Below are 19,792 nucleotides of genomic sequence, written 5' to 3' on the forward strand. Positions count from 1 at the left end.
TACAAACTCACACTGCTCCATTGAACAGTGAGGGCATTAGTCAGTTCGATGCCAAGACAGATTTGGCAGAATGGCAGCAATCAGGGTGGACACTGGCTCGCTCGGATTCTACAAACTCACACTGCTCCATTGAACAGCGGAAAGATTGTCAGTTAACAGCAGGGGCATTGGTCAGTTCGATGCCAAGACGGATTTGGCAGACTGGCAGCAATCAGGGTGGACACTGGCTCGCTCGGAGTCTAAAAACATAGACCCTGTTTGTAGACCAAATAATTATCTGACCATGCGCACCATCAAATCCGAAAACTTCAAGTAAAGGGCAAGAAATCCTAAAAGGCCTATCACACTTCTTCAAAAGCATTTCTTTGGTAATTGGCGAATTAGGTCGGCGGTTAGAAAAATTTGAAAGGACTCAAAACATCACCCATTAGTTTTGAGCACAAAAGTAATAACTAAATATAAACATGTACATCTGTAACTTGACATTTATTTATTATTTGTACTATATTTAGACACCGTTCAATTGATTTCTATGAATGGTTATCCAACTGAAACGCATGCTGTTCTAACAGATAAGAATTAAACATTTATATTGTAATCTGTTACGTATGTATTTGTTTTGATAAAATTGACACAGAAGTCACTGCTGATGTCACGATGATAGACATCCTCTGACGAATCATCAGATTCCTCAAGCCAGGGGGTCGCCAGTTGGTTGATTCAACTGCCAAGCCTTTCTTCTTCAAAACGGGTTTGTGGCCAGCTCTTCTGACTCTAACAGCAGAGTTGGGAAGGTTCTAAAGCCAGCTACCATGTGTTATGGGCAACACATACTCCCGTTCTCTCATATCTATGTCGATAAAAGACACCGCTATCTGGAACTTCACGTGGAATGAGTGATAAGACTACATCAACGAGGGAAAAATAACAAATGGCTTGCTTTACATCAAAACTCAATGGGCACCACCATAATGTTTGCGTTATTATTTGTTGTAAACTATTTATGTAATAAACTGCACAGGCTCTGGACACAAATTCCTAGTGAGACAGGCACAGTACATCACCGATGTAATGTAATCGATAAAGTTGAATAAATAAAACAGGCTTTCATAGTGTTCATGACAGGAGCAAGAAATTCTATTAAAAAGCTAGCCCTGTACGCTAACACCATTGAGTGGATCACCAAAAGCCTCGGAGCAGACAGGAGTTTACACCGCAAGGGGTGATATTTAAGCACACCAGCCGCAAAGACAGCCGTTACAGCTAAAAGATGTGTCATAATTCATTATTCCTCAAGACAGACTATGATCATAAAGTGTTCAACAATATAAATTACCATTAATATTGAATCACACTCCTGCAGGGATTTCTACGAAGACTGTTCTTCATTTAGTGTAAAAGATCTGAGACATAGGGAAGTTCCAGCAATTTGAATATGGTGCAAAAAAATCTCATTTACAATCGACTACTCCTCTGGAATACTAAGTTCGTAAGATAACCTTTGATCATTCAATTATTGGCTGAATAGTCTTAATGATTCCATGCTTTTGTATAATCAGCTTGCAAATCCCATTGAGTATCATAAGGTTCCCGTGGAGGAGTTTAATCACTTGAACTTCTTGTGGGGAATCGATGCTCCGAATCTTGTGTAAAATAAAATACTCATTGATGAAATGAAAGAAAAAAAAGGCATATTTCCTTCAAATTATAATTTTTCTAGAATGGTCATATCCTGTCGGAAGTAAGACAAAGTAATGGTAATTTTAACTTGAGATTTTGAAACGCTGAGCATTAAAGGTGTTCTTCAACTGACAAGTCATTGGTTTCGTCCACACGACACCCGTATAATGCACTGAAATAGCAAGTAAGTTAATAAATACTTGAACCTTGATGGAAGGCCTGTACACTTTATTTTGCCCATTTGCTAGTGGGCAGCAGCTCAGCGCATTGTGCAAGTTTCGTGTGGATGAAATCAAAAATTTAGACATGTTCCTAGCAGCATGTTAAGTATCAGAACTTCAAGAACCTACATTCGTGAATTTAGTACAGTGCTGCCATTCCTACCGAAATTTCGGTAGATCTACCGACTTCGGCAAAAATCTACTGAAATTTGGGAATTTGTGAAAATCAACAGATTTTTTTTTCAGTTCAAATTCACTGATATTCACAAAAAATGTACTGAAGTTTTAGAAATCTTGCAGATCTTGGGGAATTGAATCCAACAGGAAGCGACCTGAGTTCAATTCAACAATCAACATGTCTTTTTTTTATATTTGGTTTGCCTTCTTTTAATTCCAATCTAATCTAATCTACAAATAATTCACCTAACTACTTAGATTTAAAATGAACAATAGTGATTTTTTAGTAATTGAATAACTATCTAGTATTTCTTTGCCCTGACATTTTATATGTAATCTTTTCTAGAGTCAAAACTATAATTATTAATTAAGGGACACGGGTTCGAGTCCCGTTGGCGTCATGTATCTTTTATCAGGAGATTTTTCAATGTGGATGAGTGTTTCAGGCAAATAATTATTGCTTGTAAAATAATTGTTAAAACTCTAATTGTTTAAGTTTTCATAATATTAAATAGCTTCATACTGAATTAATTCCTTTGTCTATTTAAACCTTTGTCATTTTACATTCGGGTTTATTTTAATGCATTGATTTGAAGCAGGGTTAGTTTAAGGTAAGTATTAAAATGATGCCCTGTGATAGGTGAGTTACACCTTGTGTTTTTTTAACAAAAGCCAAGTCACACAAATATTGATTATGGTAAAACTCTATTTACCGGTGGTAGGTGATACCATCAATTTTTATATCTTTACCAGAACGATTTGTAAAGTATCTTAGCGTACATGTAGGCATTATGCAGTGATCGTTTGGAGACTAGTATTCGACAAGCGCTTGCAACCGATTGAAGCCTGTGTTATCTCTATGTTGCCAATTGGACCCAAGTTGTTGCCCATATTCCGAATGCTGATGTTTACTCTATATAATGTATACCATCAACTAATGCAACACACAATGTCATAAACCAATAAATTAGAAAAATGAAAAGTTGGGTACGCCAAATAGGCTTTTTTAGATAAACTTGAAATTAAAATTCCGCTGCATGCAAAGGCTCTTTAAAAAAACAAGGTAAATTTTGGATAGGGCCTGACACGCTTATTACGAATAATTTTTAGAAAAAAACTTTATATTCGCCTTAATTACTATAAAAGAAAACTTTTTGCATTTCGGGCGGCGGAAAATTATGCATTTTGATTTTCAATTGCATAAAACCAAAATTCACTTCGCGAATCGATGTGGCGACAACGCGACGCCATTAGGAACGCACTGTTATGTTGGTATCACTGATGCATTAACAAGAGCTAAATACGACCGTTGCTATCTTCGTGGGATGCCGAGGTTTGTGTAATATGGTTTGTGATACAAAGGAAAGTGCCCCTTAATAACGCCTGCTCGCGTCAAGGCAAGAAAAACATCCCAGTTTTCAACTAGTTTACCGGCTACGCTAGGTTTGTGTAACATGGTTTGTGATACAAATCAATGTATCAGGGATACCAACATAACAGTGACGTACCTAATGGCAGCTGATTGCCGCCGCATCGATTCGCGAAGTGAATTTTGGTTAACGCAATTGAAAATTTAAATTCATAATTTTCCGCCGCCCGAAATGCAAAAAGTTTTCTTTTAATAATAATAATAATAATAAAAACGTTTATTTGACAATAATTTTTTACATGTTTGCATATAGTTTGTACACATACATTTAGATGATTATATTGTCAAAAGGGCAACTGCTCAGCTGTACATTCCGGATTTCTCCGGGAATGTAGCTGGTTTTCAGCAGTGCCTTTAATATAATGTGTTATAAATCGATAAATACAAATTTCTTTAAAATAAAATAAAATATAAATTCAGGATTAAATTTACATAAAATACATAGATAAAAATAAAAAAAAAAATAATAATCACAAGTAGGTGTCCCTTTCATTTTAAATTCGATCAATGATGATGTTGTGCGGTTGACTGTGCTGTCAGCAACCATTCGCTGCAGAGCTTCTTAAAGCACTGCAACGATGTTGTTGTTCGAATAGGCAGTGGTATTTTATTCCAAAGTTTTGACGATGAGTAGCTAAAACTACCCTCAAAAACAGCAGTTTTATGTTTGGGGAGAACAAGTAAATGGTCTCTTTGGCGTGTACTATGTGCATGTGAGTCACGGGACCACTGCAGTCTGTCAAACAGATAGGAAGGAACCTTTGAATTCATCAAGTTGAACAGTTGACACATTTGATGTAACTTCCTTCTGTTCGACATATTCAGTATTCGATGCCGATAGAGGTAAGGCGAGATATGCTCGCGTCTCGGGACATTATAGCAATATCGGACACATGCATTTTGGACTCGTTGTACTTGTTTTTGGGTTTTTTTCAATAAAGATGGACCGTAAACTGAGTCTCCATAGTCCAATATTGAGAGAACAAGACTATCAGTAATAATCTTGCGTAGTTTCACTGATATGTTATCTCTTATATTGTACAATAGACGAAGCCTCGAGTAGCACCACTGTGACCTGTTTTTAACATGTTCATCATACCTCAATCTACCGTCCACCATTATTCCAAGGTTGCGCGCAGCATCAACAAAGGGAACGGTGGTTTCATGTATTTTTACAACATGTCCTCCATTTTTTACGCATGATATTTTTTGCTTAGTTCCCATTAATAAAGCAACAGTTTTTTGAGGATTGAGAAGTAACGCGTGCTCCTTTGCCCAACTGCAAACTCTACGTAGGTCACCATTTACCATATCCACTGCCACATGAGTTTTACTTACGTCAAACGATAAATATAGTTGTGTGTCATCAGCATACATGTGCGAACCACAGTGTTCAATAGATTGCATCATGTCAGCGGTATATATAGCAAAAAGCAATGGCCCTAGTATCGATCCCTGGGGTACCCCTCTTGTTATTATAATGTCAGATGAATATTTTAGAGTCCCATTACTATCCTTGCAAACTGTGCGCTGAGTTCTATCTTTGAAGTAATTTTGAAACCATTTTATTGCTTCATCGTCAAAACCAAAGTAACGCAACTTTGCAATAAGTAATGGAATGCTCAGTAAGTCAAATGCCTTAGAGAAGTCCAGCAGAACTAGTATCGAGGCTTTGCCTGCATCAGTGGAGGCAAGAATATCATCTGTAATACATTGCAGAGCTGTTGTAGTGCTGTGGCCTTTACGAAACCCCGATTGATGACGAGGTATAATCCCGCATGTTTCAGCGTAGACTACTGTTTGCTCAAACACAACTTTTTCGAGTACCTTGGATAATGCTGGTAATATGCTAATCGGTCTGAGATCACTAATACTTGAAATTGGTTTCTTTTTCGGAATTGGTGTGACTAAACCATTTTTCCACAGTGCTGGAACTATACCTGTCCGTAATGATTGGTTAATAATGGTTGTTATAGTGCTGAGTGCATACGGAAGTATGAGTTTAATCATTGAGATACTTATTTTATCGCAACCGATAGCGTTTGATTTGATAGTATGAATGTGTTTTGATATTGTAGTTTCATCAACTATTTGAAGTGAAAATGATTTTGCTATAGAGTGATTTTGTGTATTATAATGGTTGACTAAAATTGGACTATGTTCTAGATTTTGACTGTGATTAATAAAATGATTATTTATGGCTTCTGGGTCATTTAAATGTGTTGGTATATCTCCGACTTTGTCTTTAACATGAAGGCAATTTTCTAAAGATTTCCAGAGTTTTTTTGAGTCATGTACATTATTATTGATGTTATATTCAAAAAATGCTTTTTTTTCTCTTTTCATGGAAGAGGTTACTAGATTTCGTAATTGTTTATAATAAGTGTAGTGTGAGTCTAATTTTGATTTTAAATACCTGATATACGCGCGATCTCGAATTTTCATCATATATTTAATGACATCTGTTATCCAAGGTTTGTGTTTGTCTTTAATGGTTATTGTCTGTTTTGGTGCATGCGTATCGTAGATATTCAATACGTACGCATTGAAGTGTGTGACCATACTGTCAACATCATTCAAAGCGCTTATGTGTTGCCATGGCCCGTTAGCCAAATCGGCATTTAGCCTATTCATGTCTATGTCTTTAGTGTTTCTGTAAGTTATTGTTTTTGGTATATATTTTGGTTTTGAAAATTTTAAGTCGCATATAACTAAACCATGGTCGCTTATAGTTTTATAATGGTAAATTTGTGTACGTGTAACTATTTCAGGTTTATTAGTGAATACCACATCTATAAGTGTCGAGGAAGTACCTGTTACTCTTGTTGGTTCGTTTACAGTTGGCGACATATTAAATGCTTGCAATGCATCTATTAACTTTTTTGCATCCGGTTCCTGTTTGTTTAATAAGTTTATATTTAAATCGCCAAGTAAAAAAAGTGTTTCACACTGAAACATGTGGTCAGATAAATTATCACTGATACAATCGATTGCGTCATTGACGAGGTTTTTACAAGTTCTGTATGCTGTGCCTAAACATATATCGATATTCGGAGCCTTAATTTTAAGCCACATTTGTTCCAAGTACTTGTTTTCGTGTGGTAGTATAACGCTTGATAATTCACGACGTACATAGAAACCAACACCTCCCCCACGTTTAGGACGAGGGGAAAGATATAAGTTATAACCCGGAATTGCTCTATCAGTTGTACCTCTGCTCGCATCAATCCAAGTTTCGTTCAAGGCTAATGCATCGATTTCGTGTTCTCTAATATAGATACATAGATCATCAAAGCCTGTACCAAGCGATTGTGCATTTAGAAAACCAATAGTCAGTCTACGTTTTTTATTATTATTTGGAGCCATTTATGTAATATGCAATCATCTTGAATGGTAAAGACAAGATATTGTAATATACAGTATTTGAACATAGAGAAGTTGAATGAAATAACAACATGGATAATTTAAGCAAACACAGCACAAGATTTAAATAATCTGGAGGTAATAAATAAAACATAAGGTTTTTAGCGCATGAGAAGTTAATGTAATGAACGTGTAGGAATTGTAAGATAAAGAGACATAAGAATAGAACAGAAAAAATAAAGTTGGAACTCAATACCACTGCCCGTCCGGTAAAATTAATAATATAATATGGTTGCCATAATGTCACACTACGCGCATAACAACAGCAATATAATAAATCGAGATCATCAATATTGGTAATACTTCGTATATTCTGGTGTACAATTTTTAGACTGTACGATTCCCAACAGTATTTATTTATGTCTTTAGGATTATCAACTACATAATTGTTGCATGTGAGCATAGATTCATCGGGAATTTCAAAAGAATGTTGGATCATTTTTAGAGTAAGTTATCTGTAAGTAAACCCACACGGTAATATTAATTTGGGATGGTAAATTTATGTTTTTGATGTGTGAACAAAGAGTACATAAGTTTGGTTGCTCAGTTATTGACATAAAATAATATACATAAATTATTGTAATACATAAATTGTGAGAAAACATTAGCCATTTCATGTTCTTCGAATGGTACAAATAAAAATTGCAATTGGTAGTAGTGGTGAATTGAGGGTTAGCTAGTAATTTCTTATAATAAGGAAGTAAAGTAGCGGGGTCAGAGAGACACAATGATGTAGTTGTAAATTTGTCATATAAGAATTTCCTGATAATGTGTGGGTAATATAAATGCACCACGATGTTAATAATTAAATTATTAATTGAAATGTCTGACATCGTGCTTATTTGGGGATTGAACAATGCAATATTGTAGTATTTTTTTGAAAGGAATAGAAATATCATGAAATATAGGAACACTCTGATTAACATTTTGAAAAGGGATACAGGTAGTATGGGTATGATTGCATTTGTGAGTCATAGTGCAAGTAAGATATTCTCAGAGGTGATATGTATAGCTCTCGATTCCGTGGTTTGGCGTATATATACTCGTCCCGCTTTTACCCATACGAATGCAAATTTTTTATCAATAGCCGTCTTCTTCGCTAGGTAAAGTAGGCGTTTATTTGTTGAAGTCAGGTGTTCCGATATATATACCGGCGTGCGCGGTCCGGAGAGTCCTATTGAGGTCGTGTTGAGTTTGTCTTCCTTAGTCACAGCATTCATATTGTACCTTTTTACATCGTTTAAAAAGACATCTCTTACGTGAACGTGCTTAAACCGCACAATTATAGGTCTGGTTTTTTGGGGGATTGTCTTACCCGGAGACCTATAGCTGGTCTCAATGTCATTTTTCGTTGTGTTTGTTTTTATTTCTTGATTTATGTTAAATAAAATATTTGCCAAATTCTCACCTTCAACCTCCGGTATACCTCTTATTTCGGCGGCAAAATTTTTTTGTTGCCGATCTTGATCGTCGATCTTTAATTCGAGCATAGTTAGTTTTGCCTCGAGTTCTGTGTTTTTTTTTTGAATGGAGTCTATGCTTTGTAGTTTTATCAGAGATTTTTTAAAGTCTTCTTCAAATCCCTCCATTTTGCTATTAAAGAATGTTAGCGAGGCCTTGAAGTCCTTGAATTCATCGAACATTTCGTATAATTTCGTCTGGACATTCTTGAATCCCTGTAGCTCAGTCTTGATTTGACGTAATTCATGTGTAATTAGGTCAAGCTGTGTTTCACCTACTTTAGTGGTGCTGGCCGCTGGGGTCTCCTTACTGGAAATAGAAGTAGAACGCGCCGTACTGCGCGTTTCCGTCTTGCAGCCAGTGCATTTGGTATTATTGCGTTTTTCTTGGGAGAGTTTTCGGTAATGACCTTCACTTACGCCACCGCAGGCGAAATGTAGACTCTCCTTGCAGGAGGAGCACCAGAACATTGATTCCCTCGTGAGTATGGGTTCCGGGCACTTGCTGCAGGTGGTGCTCTCCATATTGCAGGGAGTTATTATGTATTACACTGAACAATCGACACAGAAACTGAGTTGTAAAAAAATTATATTTTAGTATTACAGTTTTGAAGGATTTGTATTAGAATATTATATTTAGTTTATTTTGTTGTTAGATTTAATATCACATTTATTTTTAAAATTACAGTATATAATATTTGATTTAGTATTGGATTTATTTTGTATGATTTATTGGATTGCCATCTGTTGGACAAAATGTAAATCAAACTTCACAACGTAAAAAATAAAAAATAAATGTTTACTCTGGGTTTCGAACTCACGTCCCAGGAAGGTAGATCGGAATGTGTCGGCGCCTCTCACCACGCTGCCAAGTACCGATACACAATTAGCGTGATTTAATTTAATATAACTGGTAGACTTGCGAAATAGTCGTACAAAAGGTCTAAATTGTGGTTTAGTTGTTTGACACTTATATAACAACTGTTTTTTTTTTTAAATAAATCATGAAATTCACGTTCGCGCACAACGGGTTCACTGGTTTAGTAGTAATTATTTTTAATGTTTGTTATTTAGATTCACTTTTCACTATGTTTATTACGATTGTTTGTTACCTTCTTTTGTATGTCAGAAGGTGTTGATATAAAACACAAATTTAATGTCGGTTTGTCGTTTTTTAGAATAGCGCAGCTCACAGATAGTGCGCAAACGCAAAAATGATTATATTCACTTGAATTCTAACTTTAAGATTGTTTTATTTTTAAATTAGTTTATAGTAAAATGAAATGCGACTGGTCGGTAGGTAGTAATTTTGTAGAATCTATATATATAGTAATTAAGGCGAATATAAAGTTTTTTTCTAAAAAATATTCGTAATAAGCGTGTCAGGCCCTATCCAAAAATTACCAAAAACAACACTTTGTTTTCAACATAAATATCTAATGGAGATGACTCTTAAGGTCGGGGGTTTAAATAAACATCCACAAATAAGTTTTTAGGGTTATTTTAATAAATTAAATATTTCCAATTTACATTGATTGAGAAAAAATGAACTTTAATGCATCTTTTACCTCTCATCTCCCATGACATAAATAGTTATTTCTTGTAGACCATATGCTATTTATATATTTTTTAGCGTATCAAGTGTCAAAAATTTATCATATTTACATAAGTACGTGTCGATCTCAAAACATTTTTGCTCAGTCAAATTGTGTCATTGGCAGATATTAATATTATAACCTCAGTAAAAATCTAAATATTCTCGGACCACATTGGGGAAAACATGAAATAAAAATATGTGAATACAAATCGTAGTAAATAAACAAATTAAAAATTGAGAGACTTAAAGTGGGTTCTGGAGAGTATCTTATTGTTCAATTAATTGTTTGAATATTTGGGGATCTTTCATAATTCAAATATTCAAAATAATTGATTTTAATTCATTTACAAAAAGTAACCAACCTCCAAAAACCCGCCGAACATAAACAAACCACCTCACGGCAAATGTCAAAAGTGCATAGAAAAAGATAATAGGAGTCATATAGGAGTTAAGTCGGCTGTCACTCTTTCTAGGAGTAGGCATGCAGCACTTACAATTTACAATCGACATTCTCAAATATATGTCTTTAACATTAACTAAACTATTACGATTTAAAAAATTATTTGATTACTTTGCAATATTTTTGTCCAACGTACCTCCGGCTTTCTTACTTCACACTGGAGTACCTGGAAGACCTATGGACTTCACCAGTGCTGAACATCACCCACAAGTCTGGTCTTTACCAACGCGGTGTAGAACTATCGACTTCATCCTCCTACATTTGTATAATGTTGACCATCTATCTGGACTACATCCACTGACTTGGTGTCGATCTTTGGCCTGGGGAACTCGCCACCGATAACGTGCACTTCAGCATCGAGCATTGGTTCGGAGTCATCGCAACACCAACTGACTCAAAAAACGATGTGATTACACAACATCTTGCATTCGTCTCACAATACCATCCCCAAACTTTAATAGTATACTACTGCTGACCCTGTACAAATTACAAGCGCGCCCTACTGTTGAATTTGGCAGCCACCTCCTAGTCTGGAGCCCCAAAATGCCTGTTCCATTTCTATAAAAAAAAATTGTATGTATTTCTGTAAACATAATTATGTTTACAGATTCAGGGCTTGCCCTCAAACAAAAAGCGCATGGCGCCAGTAAAATTTTCTGGCATCACTGTAATCAATAATATTCGGATTATTTGTACTTTTGTGTAGCGCCGTTTCTGTAAAAAATAATCTCAAGAGCGATGTGTAAAGACTGTTAGGTGTTAGGTATTATCAGCGCCTTAGTGCCTTGACAATTCGATGGCCGAAGCAGACTGCTCCTATTTCGCCCGAATAGAGTCGGCCCTGATCAGATCTATGCGTGCGATAGATAGACAGCAATAACATGATGAATAATTTGGTTCACTTTTACATTTTGTCACATGGGAACGGGTCGCTACTACGACTCGTTCTTGAATTCAACAGCTCGGCTGTGGAACGATTTGCCAGCCTTTCTGTTTCCTCCCTCCTACAACATGGATCTCTTCAAGACTCCTTCACTCTTTTCTCTCCTCAAAAAGACCCTCCTACACAGCATTCCCAGATATGACATAGGCCCTGAGGGTGAACCATTTTCCTCAGGGCCTTCTGTGTAGAATTAATGTAAAAAAAGCTCTAACGGAACTATTTTGTGCATGCGGTAGGACTAACAGATAACCGTGAAACTCACAATATTGTCGGATAATGAGCATCCTTGGTTGCGAAAGAGGATATAAATATAAATAAATCGAGTTCAGGAATCGACATTTACATGATTTGAACAACACTAAAGTATCGATTATACGAGTGTTGTCATATAACAATAATACGCCCGTTAGGTAGGCCCTCCAGCAGACAGATGATATTATTATATTCCTTGCAATGAACATTATTCTTCCGGCAAATCATTTTTGGTTGATAACGGGCGGGACGGGAAATTTGACATATTACGAAAATAATAAACGAAGAGCTCGAAGCTGCGCGCTGTTCGTTTATTTTACAGAGTTAATTAGAAGTTTATTAATCAATTTATAAAGAACTGTGCATTAGTTTTACTTTATAGACTTATTAAACCACTGTTTATTAACAGGTGTACGTGATTTCGCGAAATTTGTGATGGATCAATAATCTCGACAAGGGTGATTTTGTATCTTGGTTTGTTTTTAGTGAAAAATGATTAGTGTTGTGCTTTGTTAAGGCTTTGAGCAATGGAGAGACCTTTGCGTCCCCGTACAGCCCTTAATGAGTGCGTTAAAGTGGTTGTGAGATGCAGACCGATATCGGAAAAAGAACTCGCCGAAGGACATAGCTCCGTAAGTGCTAAACGAATTCATTTAAATTTATTCAATCGATTTTCCTAATTTATAGACACATGACAGATATACGACCTGTTTAATACACCACTGAATACGTTCGTGCTTCCTGCACGTCATTCCATAATCATAATATTTATGTTAAAGTTCTAAAATACATTTTCCAATACATCAAACGGTGTCGCAAATTTTATTCACTGCCAATATATAATTTAAAATGTTATTATTTTTTTGCTATGCTAAGCGAATAGATCTGAATGGCCAGATACTTTCCCCATCGCCCTGCTTCTCGTAAAAAAATAAAACATAAAAATCTTTTGTTTATTTTACGTAAGATTTATATCTCTAGAAATAATTACAATCTGGTCGTAAAATCGACATTCAAATAAGAAGTGCTCCCAAAGTGTCACCGCCAAAATAATGGATTCATAGATTTCTAATGTGTTTTTGCGCAAAAGAATGTGTCTGGGTGTATATGTCAGTTTAACTTATTTAACCTTGCCCTAAAACGGCTAAATTACCTTAACTTCTAATATGTTGGTAGATATATAGTCAAAATGAATTCAATTCACAAAAAAACACGCATTGCGAAAAGAAGGAAACTGTTAATTATTGTAGTACCTACCTGCGTTATTAAAAAAATCTAGCTCTTTTTCATTCAATAATAATGATTGGATTATTTGTATAGCGCCGTTTTCGTAAGAAAATTACCTCAAGGGCGCTTAAAATATTGAATAACACAAAATAGATATTTTTTGTGTTATATAAACATAATTATTATATTATAATTTTCTTAAATTAATTGCATATTTTGCATTCTATGCACCCTACCTGAATTCTGAAAATTAGGAGCAGTTGCGCGGTGTCCGTAATATTATTATGCCGAACAGACCAATAGAAGTGTGAACTACGGACGTCGCTCATTTTCGATCTTTCGATTGCTCAAAATAAACATTTATCATTGAAGAAGGAGACAATACTAATAAATCTAAACGAAACGTGAAACAGAACAAGACACTGACAAATAAAAATATAACTGTCTAAACTGGGAATCGATCTCTGTTTTACCGGGACAACGTCTTTAACCACTCGACCATCAGGACCTAATTATTATAAGTCATTTTTGTCGATCTCACATTTCAAATTCAGAATTAACGATATTATCTTGCAACAATTTTATTATTACTTATTACTATTTTTTTGAATGATTACAAAATTCTAAAGGATTGGATTATAACATATCCGATTTTTATTTATAACGGATACCTGTTGATCTTTGAAGTCTAAATGAATATTCCATTTTTATTGGAACAACTTTACATTTTAATTATTTTTAATTAGGCCAATAAAATTGATTATCTCTGTCCAAGAAAGAATTTCGAGGTTTGAAAATGTTTAATCAATTTCAGCAGAAGTAAGGAACACTGTCACACGGACACACCCACGGTACACTTCTATCTGTTTATTTGTTCAGTGCCAACAACGGACGTGTTCATTTCATCAATAATCATAATTGTATTTTATTCATAAACTGCTTCATTGGCTTTAAATGGGCAACAAACCATGTTATAAAATAACATATCTCTGTTCTTTGTACGGGGTGTGAATAATTACAATTTAATATTATTCATTGTCAGTTCACACTAACTAATAACACTGTAATAGTATAGTGTCAAAAGAAATTAAGTGTTATTATTCGCTAAGTTGGGGACAGTCGACGAAAATATAGCACGATCAAGTCAGTCAAATACTTAGTCGGGCCATGTTGAGAGTCTAAATAACATAAGAGTACACCTGTACATGATACGATCGCTGACGAACGTGGCGTAGCTATAGCATTCACATGGGTGGGGGTTCGACCAGTGGCGGCTCGCGTCTTTTGAGTGTGATAGAGTGCTAAGTTTGAAAAATTCGACAGCACTGAAGTTGCTTAGTCCAAAACGACTTTTAATTTTTTTCTAAAATTCAATTTTTGTAGAAAATTTCAAATTGCCCAAAATCTTCATTCAAAATACCGATTTTCGAAAAAAAAGAAGACGTTTTCAACTACAACAACATCATTTTGTAATATTAGCATTCTAGTATACACAAAAGTCACGAGCCGCCACTGGATTCGACCCTAAGGGTGGCAAGGGAGAAAGAGAGGGGGGCAGGAAATCTATTAGAAAGTTTTTTGGGACCCTTACTTACAGCAATTTATTATATACATCACATTGATAAAAGTGATGTAAATAAACGCATTAGTGCAAATAATATTGTTGTATTTTCCAGGAATGTAATCTACAAGTAGTTACTATTCTCTTTTTTTCTTACGCAATAACGAGGCGGGTGGGCGGGGTTTGAACCCTCTAAATAAATAAATAAAACATCAAAAACAACATAGACGACAAATAAAAAATAATTAAATAAATTTAGTCCGTCTCATCACAATACAACCTAGTGAGAAAGACATACAATTACTAAACATAGATTCACTATAATATTTTGTACGTACAGAGTTTAAATAGTCTATAAAAATTGTGTCTACTGTGTATATATATGTATAATACGCCTTTTGGTCAAACTGAAACTTTATTACTTAATTACTTAAAATTATTATTGCTTGGCCTCCACCTTCTACATTCATTCTTGAATTGTATAATTAAAAAAAAAAAAAAAACAAAAAAAAATACTGATTTTATTTTATTTTATTTGGCATTTTCACAATATTGTATTAGCTAAAACCTAGTTAACAACCACTATGTAAATTGCCATCTCAACACAGGCGTTCCACACCTAGTGAGATGGGCAATACGTCACTATTGTAACTAAATGTAATATTAAAATAAAATAAATAAATAAAAAATAAATAAAATTAAATAAATTTTAAAAAAGCTGAATCTACAGGGAGAAAAATGAGTATTACTGATTTATTCAAAATCTCTCAAATTATTGGTAAGCCGGTTAAAAACGGGTCTGTAGGCCGCTTCCTGATAAAATTTTAGTATATTCGTAATAATATCGGAACACGTGTTCATACACCTGCGTTTGTCTTAATACTAAATAAGGACGAAACGCGAAAATGTTAGGATTTTTATGAACACGTGTTCCGACATCGTGATAAAACAATTGTATTTTACTAAAAGTTTATCAGGACACCCATCGATTCATTCGGTAATGGCCTGAAATCCCATTTTTAACCGGATTGCATATAATTGGAAGAGATTCTTAATAAATTGGCAATATTATAATATCAGTGTATTTCATAAATAATTTATGTTAAAAGGTGGAGATACAATGTTAGACGTTTCCTACGAAATAACACAATGTTAAAAGTGGAGATACAATGTTAGATGTTTCCTACGAAATAACACAATGTTAAAGGCGGAGATACAATTTTAGATGTTTCCTACGAAATAACACAATTTTAAAGGTGGATATACAATGTTAGATGTTTCCTACAAAATAACACAATGTTAAATTTAATATTATATGGTTTAATAACGTATTTAGAAAGAGAAAGAACATAATTAGATGCATATGCTAGTATGTATTATGAAATGAATGAATGTATGTTATGAATGGCTTTAACCTTAGATGGGTGAAGACTGGCAGCGGCAGCCTTGTGCTGCAACGGTTGGTTGGTTGGATAGATCAAGTACCTAACCTGACCGCCTTGTACACACTATCATAACATACATGTCCATAAATGATATTTGCAGATGGCTAATATTATTTAAGTGCGTTAAGATAATTACAATTAATTATGTAAATTATACACGGCATCTCGTAGATCGTAGACTCAATGTGTATTTTAAGATTTTCACCAAGAAAATTAAAATATTTGAGACCTTTGCTGTGTCTGTACTACCTCAATCAATTATTCACTCACCGACATTCGTATCAATCTGATACTTCTTCAAAATTGCAAATATTAAATATCTTACCTAATGTGCTAAATTACCTTAGAAGACTAGAAATAAACTAAATGGAAATACCACAGATCGCGTATAAAACTATAGTTGCTCCACACTTAGATTACTGCTTCTAGATATGTATGTATTTGGCTAATGAAGGAAATCTAAACAAACTAGAAATTATTCCAAACAGAGCTCTGAGATGTAAACTAAGGAAAGGAAAATATGCAAAAAATGATCAAATAAGTGAAGACCTAAATTAGATTCCAATAAAAAAGAGACTGCTTTATAATGTGTTGATTTTTGTACATGAAATTATAAATAACCAAATGCCTAAATACTTGAAGGAAGAAATAGTTTTTAGTAAAAATATGCATAATTGTGAAACCAGAAATGTTAATAGAATTAGATTGCCGCTTATGAGAAAAACAGAGTCACAGAACTGCTTGATTTACTTACAAAGGACTAAAATGTGTGATGAAATGCCTGTAACCCCTTCCTTTGATAAAGTGTGATTTCTCCCACAAGTTCACTCCTTCATCTCCTCAAAAAGACCATCCCATAGCATCCCCAAAAGATGACACAGACCCCGAGTAAAATCATTTTCCTCGGAGCCTCCTGTGTGAAGTTAATTTTTATTTTTTTTATTTCTTTATAATATTTACAGTGTTCACATAATTATTTATATTTGTACATGATAAAATTCAAACTTATAACTATAATATGTTGTGTGTAAGGTAGGTTTGAGAAGGTGAAACTGTATGTGAGTAATATTGTATGTTTCATGAACACCTCAAGTTTTAAATGACAACATTCAACATCAGGGACCAGTTTCTGTGAGTGAGTGAGTGCTAATAATATTTTATCTTCTAATTGCGTTGGGATAATTTTAAGTAGGAGTGTATACAACTACTTATGCTAATTTAAAATTACAAAATTATTTACCCAAATGTTTTCAACCTTCAGAGTACCTAATATGTTTATCTAGCTATTTTTTATTCTCCGTATCACTATTTTTGCTAAATGTCTCCTATAATAATACAGGGTGTCCGGAAACTCGTAGTACAAGCGGGAAACTGGTGAATCTACATCACATTTGGAGTCGATTTTGTAGTATTTTTTTTTTTTATTTGAGCTTTCGTTATCGAGTAAATCGAGTTTGAAGTTGATTTTTTTTGTTTTTTTTTTTTTTAATCAAATTCTTATAAATTATTACTGAAGATCAAAGTACCCAACTAATTAAAACTATTTGAAAGTAAAACAAATGAAGAAACTCGGATTTGAAGCATTATTTTGAAATCATCCTTCATTTAACCCGGTGTAATCATAAAATATTTCTGCTCTGCAGGGTTAAAACATCTGTTATTCAACCCTAAACACCAGAAAAAACTTTAACCCTAAAATAGCCGAAAAATATATTTTTTTGGTTTTTTTTTTTTTTTTGAAAATGCTCAAATCAAAAAACTTTATGTTTTTTTGGGTTCTCCATGTGGTGTAGATTCTCCAGTTTCCCGCTTGTACTACGAGTTTCCGGACACCGTGTATAACGTCCTTCATTATTTTGCACGATGTACCAATAACCTTGTAATATATGTGCGAAATTTCTACTTCTAATTGTTGCGTTGGGATTATTTGAAGTAGGCGTAACTAGTAACTATTTATTTTAATTTTAATAATGTGTTATGAAATTATTTTAACTGAAGAGATAAACCGATAGAAGTGTGTTGTAAGGTTTACCTCGTGAAATTGTCAAACATTTCTCGAACATAGAAATTCTTTCTTGGAACCTCAATCAATTTCGTTAGCCTGTTTGGGGCCTAGGAGTTGAAAAGTATAAGTATATACATTTATTTTTATTATTTAATATATATGTACACAATAGATTACATTTAAAAACAGAAAGTTTCAGGTTAATTACAGAAAAGTTTGTTTAAACAAAGCTGCCCATTTCAATTGAATGTATACATGTCATATACAAACATATAGTTATTACCGGACGCCCACTGCAAGGTTAAATTTATTGACCTGTCCTATGTCAACCGTTTCTGTCTGTAAATTTGTTCGTAAGTTCCGTTTCAAGATGGTGGCCGTTGACGTGGTTCAGAAAAGATTATTTTTCAAATATTAATTTGAACTTTTTTTATGTAAATACCGCACAAGAGTCCCAATTTCTCCCAGTCGTCCGGAACCAATGAGACGATGGCATCCCCAATTGAGTATTTTGTATACTATGAAGATAGAGGGAAGAGGGAGTAGATAGGATACGGAAGACGAAGGTGGGGAAATATCTGGCTATTGAGATCTGGTCACCAAACATGGCTAAAGTCAATTCAAGCAACGTTTAAATTCTGAATGGTGGTCTTACACCCGGGTGATACTGAGAGTGTCTTCCACACTGGAACTAGCCGCAAGTATACTATATATTATTTTTAGGAATAAATTGTGAAATAGATCAAATTAATCAAATAAAATTAACCCCTTACGCCAGGATTTGAACCCGCTACTTCCGGATTGCCGGTCAAGAGCCTTATCACTCGGCCACGGAGGCCGTTTGTATTTTGTTCGTCTGTAAATTTGTTTGTACCTTCCGTTTCCGTTTAAAGATGGTGACCGTTTCAAACGTGAAATCGTTGTGTTTATATGGACTTTCTTACTCGCATTTTTTTATTACTGTGGTATATACATATAGAAATATAATTGTCATAGAGATATCACGTTTCTTTTCGCCGCATTATATTATTCCCTATCAATGTATCTATCTATCTATCTATATAAATAAAAATGTAGATGTTCGTTTGTTCAAAATCTTAAATCTCCGAGAGTTCTTCATCGATTACTTTGATCTTTTCAAAGTTTGTTCTTATTAGCAACAGGAGTGTTTAGAGAGTGATTTTAATGGTAGAAGAAGTATATAATTATATAAGTTCTGTTATATAATTATAATATCATTATATTCCTAAAATGATATAATAACAGAACTTGAATAAAACATTCATAGAATTCACAAATGAATGTTGAAATTTGATGAATTGTTCAAATTCTATGAAACAACCCATTCTTATTATATGGAATGTTAAGTAGTGACTGATGGAAGAAGTCGGAGACGCCTGAGAAAGACATTAGCCACAGCGTAACGTTGTTGGGTTTAGATAATTTTAAATAAAATTGGTGTATGTATTTAAGTACCTTAGATTTTTGAGAAAATGTTGGTTTTGATTTATTAAACGCGAGGTCCACCGTTCACAGAACTGCTAATTATTTTTTTATCAGATAATTTAAAAAAACTTATCTTTGTCATTGATATTAAACGAGTACCTAGTGTGATACTGATAAAAATGAATCATTGGTTAACTCATAGATACCATATCGATATTAGATAGAGCACATTGCGAGAATAAAGAACATAAACAAAGGATTCGCACCTGATACATGGCACTGAACCTTGATTATTCCAAGGACTTTGATATGTGTATGCCTTGTCAATCTATATAAGAACTTTTAACCCCTGAGCCTCAGACAGGACAATCAATTAAATTGTTTTTAAAAAATCAACCCGTTAATTTTTTTAAATATATATATAACTTTTTAAAAGTATGTACATATATTTTTTGGTTTGGCTAAG

At 34.2% G+C, this 19,792-nt stretch overlaps 1 protein-coding gene across 1 annotated transcript in view; it reads left to right on the forward strand.

The window, feature by feature from the left end:
• The first annotated feature begins 11,892 nt into the window (after positions 1–11,892).
• Klp68D (kinesin-like protein 68D) overlaps positions 11,893–19,792 on the forward strand; it is a 74,411-nt gene continuing 66,511 nt past the window's right edge. The window contains exon 1 of the mRNA XM_089644776.1: positions 11,893–12,274. Within this exon, the coding sequence (XP_089500902.1) occupies positions 12,170–12,274 (105 nt within the window). The 5' untranslated portion in view covers positions 11,893–12,169. The remainder of the gene's footprint in view (positions 12,275–19,792) is intronic.

This window comes from Hesperophylax consimilis, chromosome 21 (assembly GCF_061612785.1).
Source record: "Hesperophylax consimilis isolate HC1 chromosome 21, BYU_Hcon_1.0, whole genome shotgun sequence".
NCBI classification, from domain to species: domain Eukaryota; kingdom Metazoa; phylum Arthropoda; class Insecta; order Trichoptera; family Limnephilidae; genus Hesperophylax; species Hesperophylax consimilis.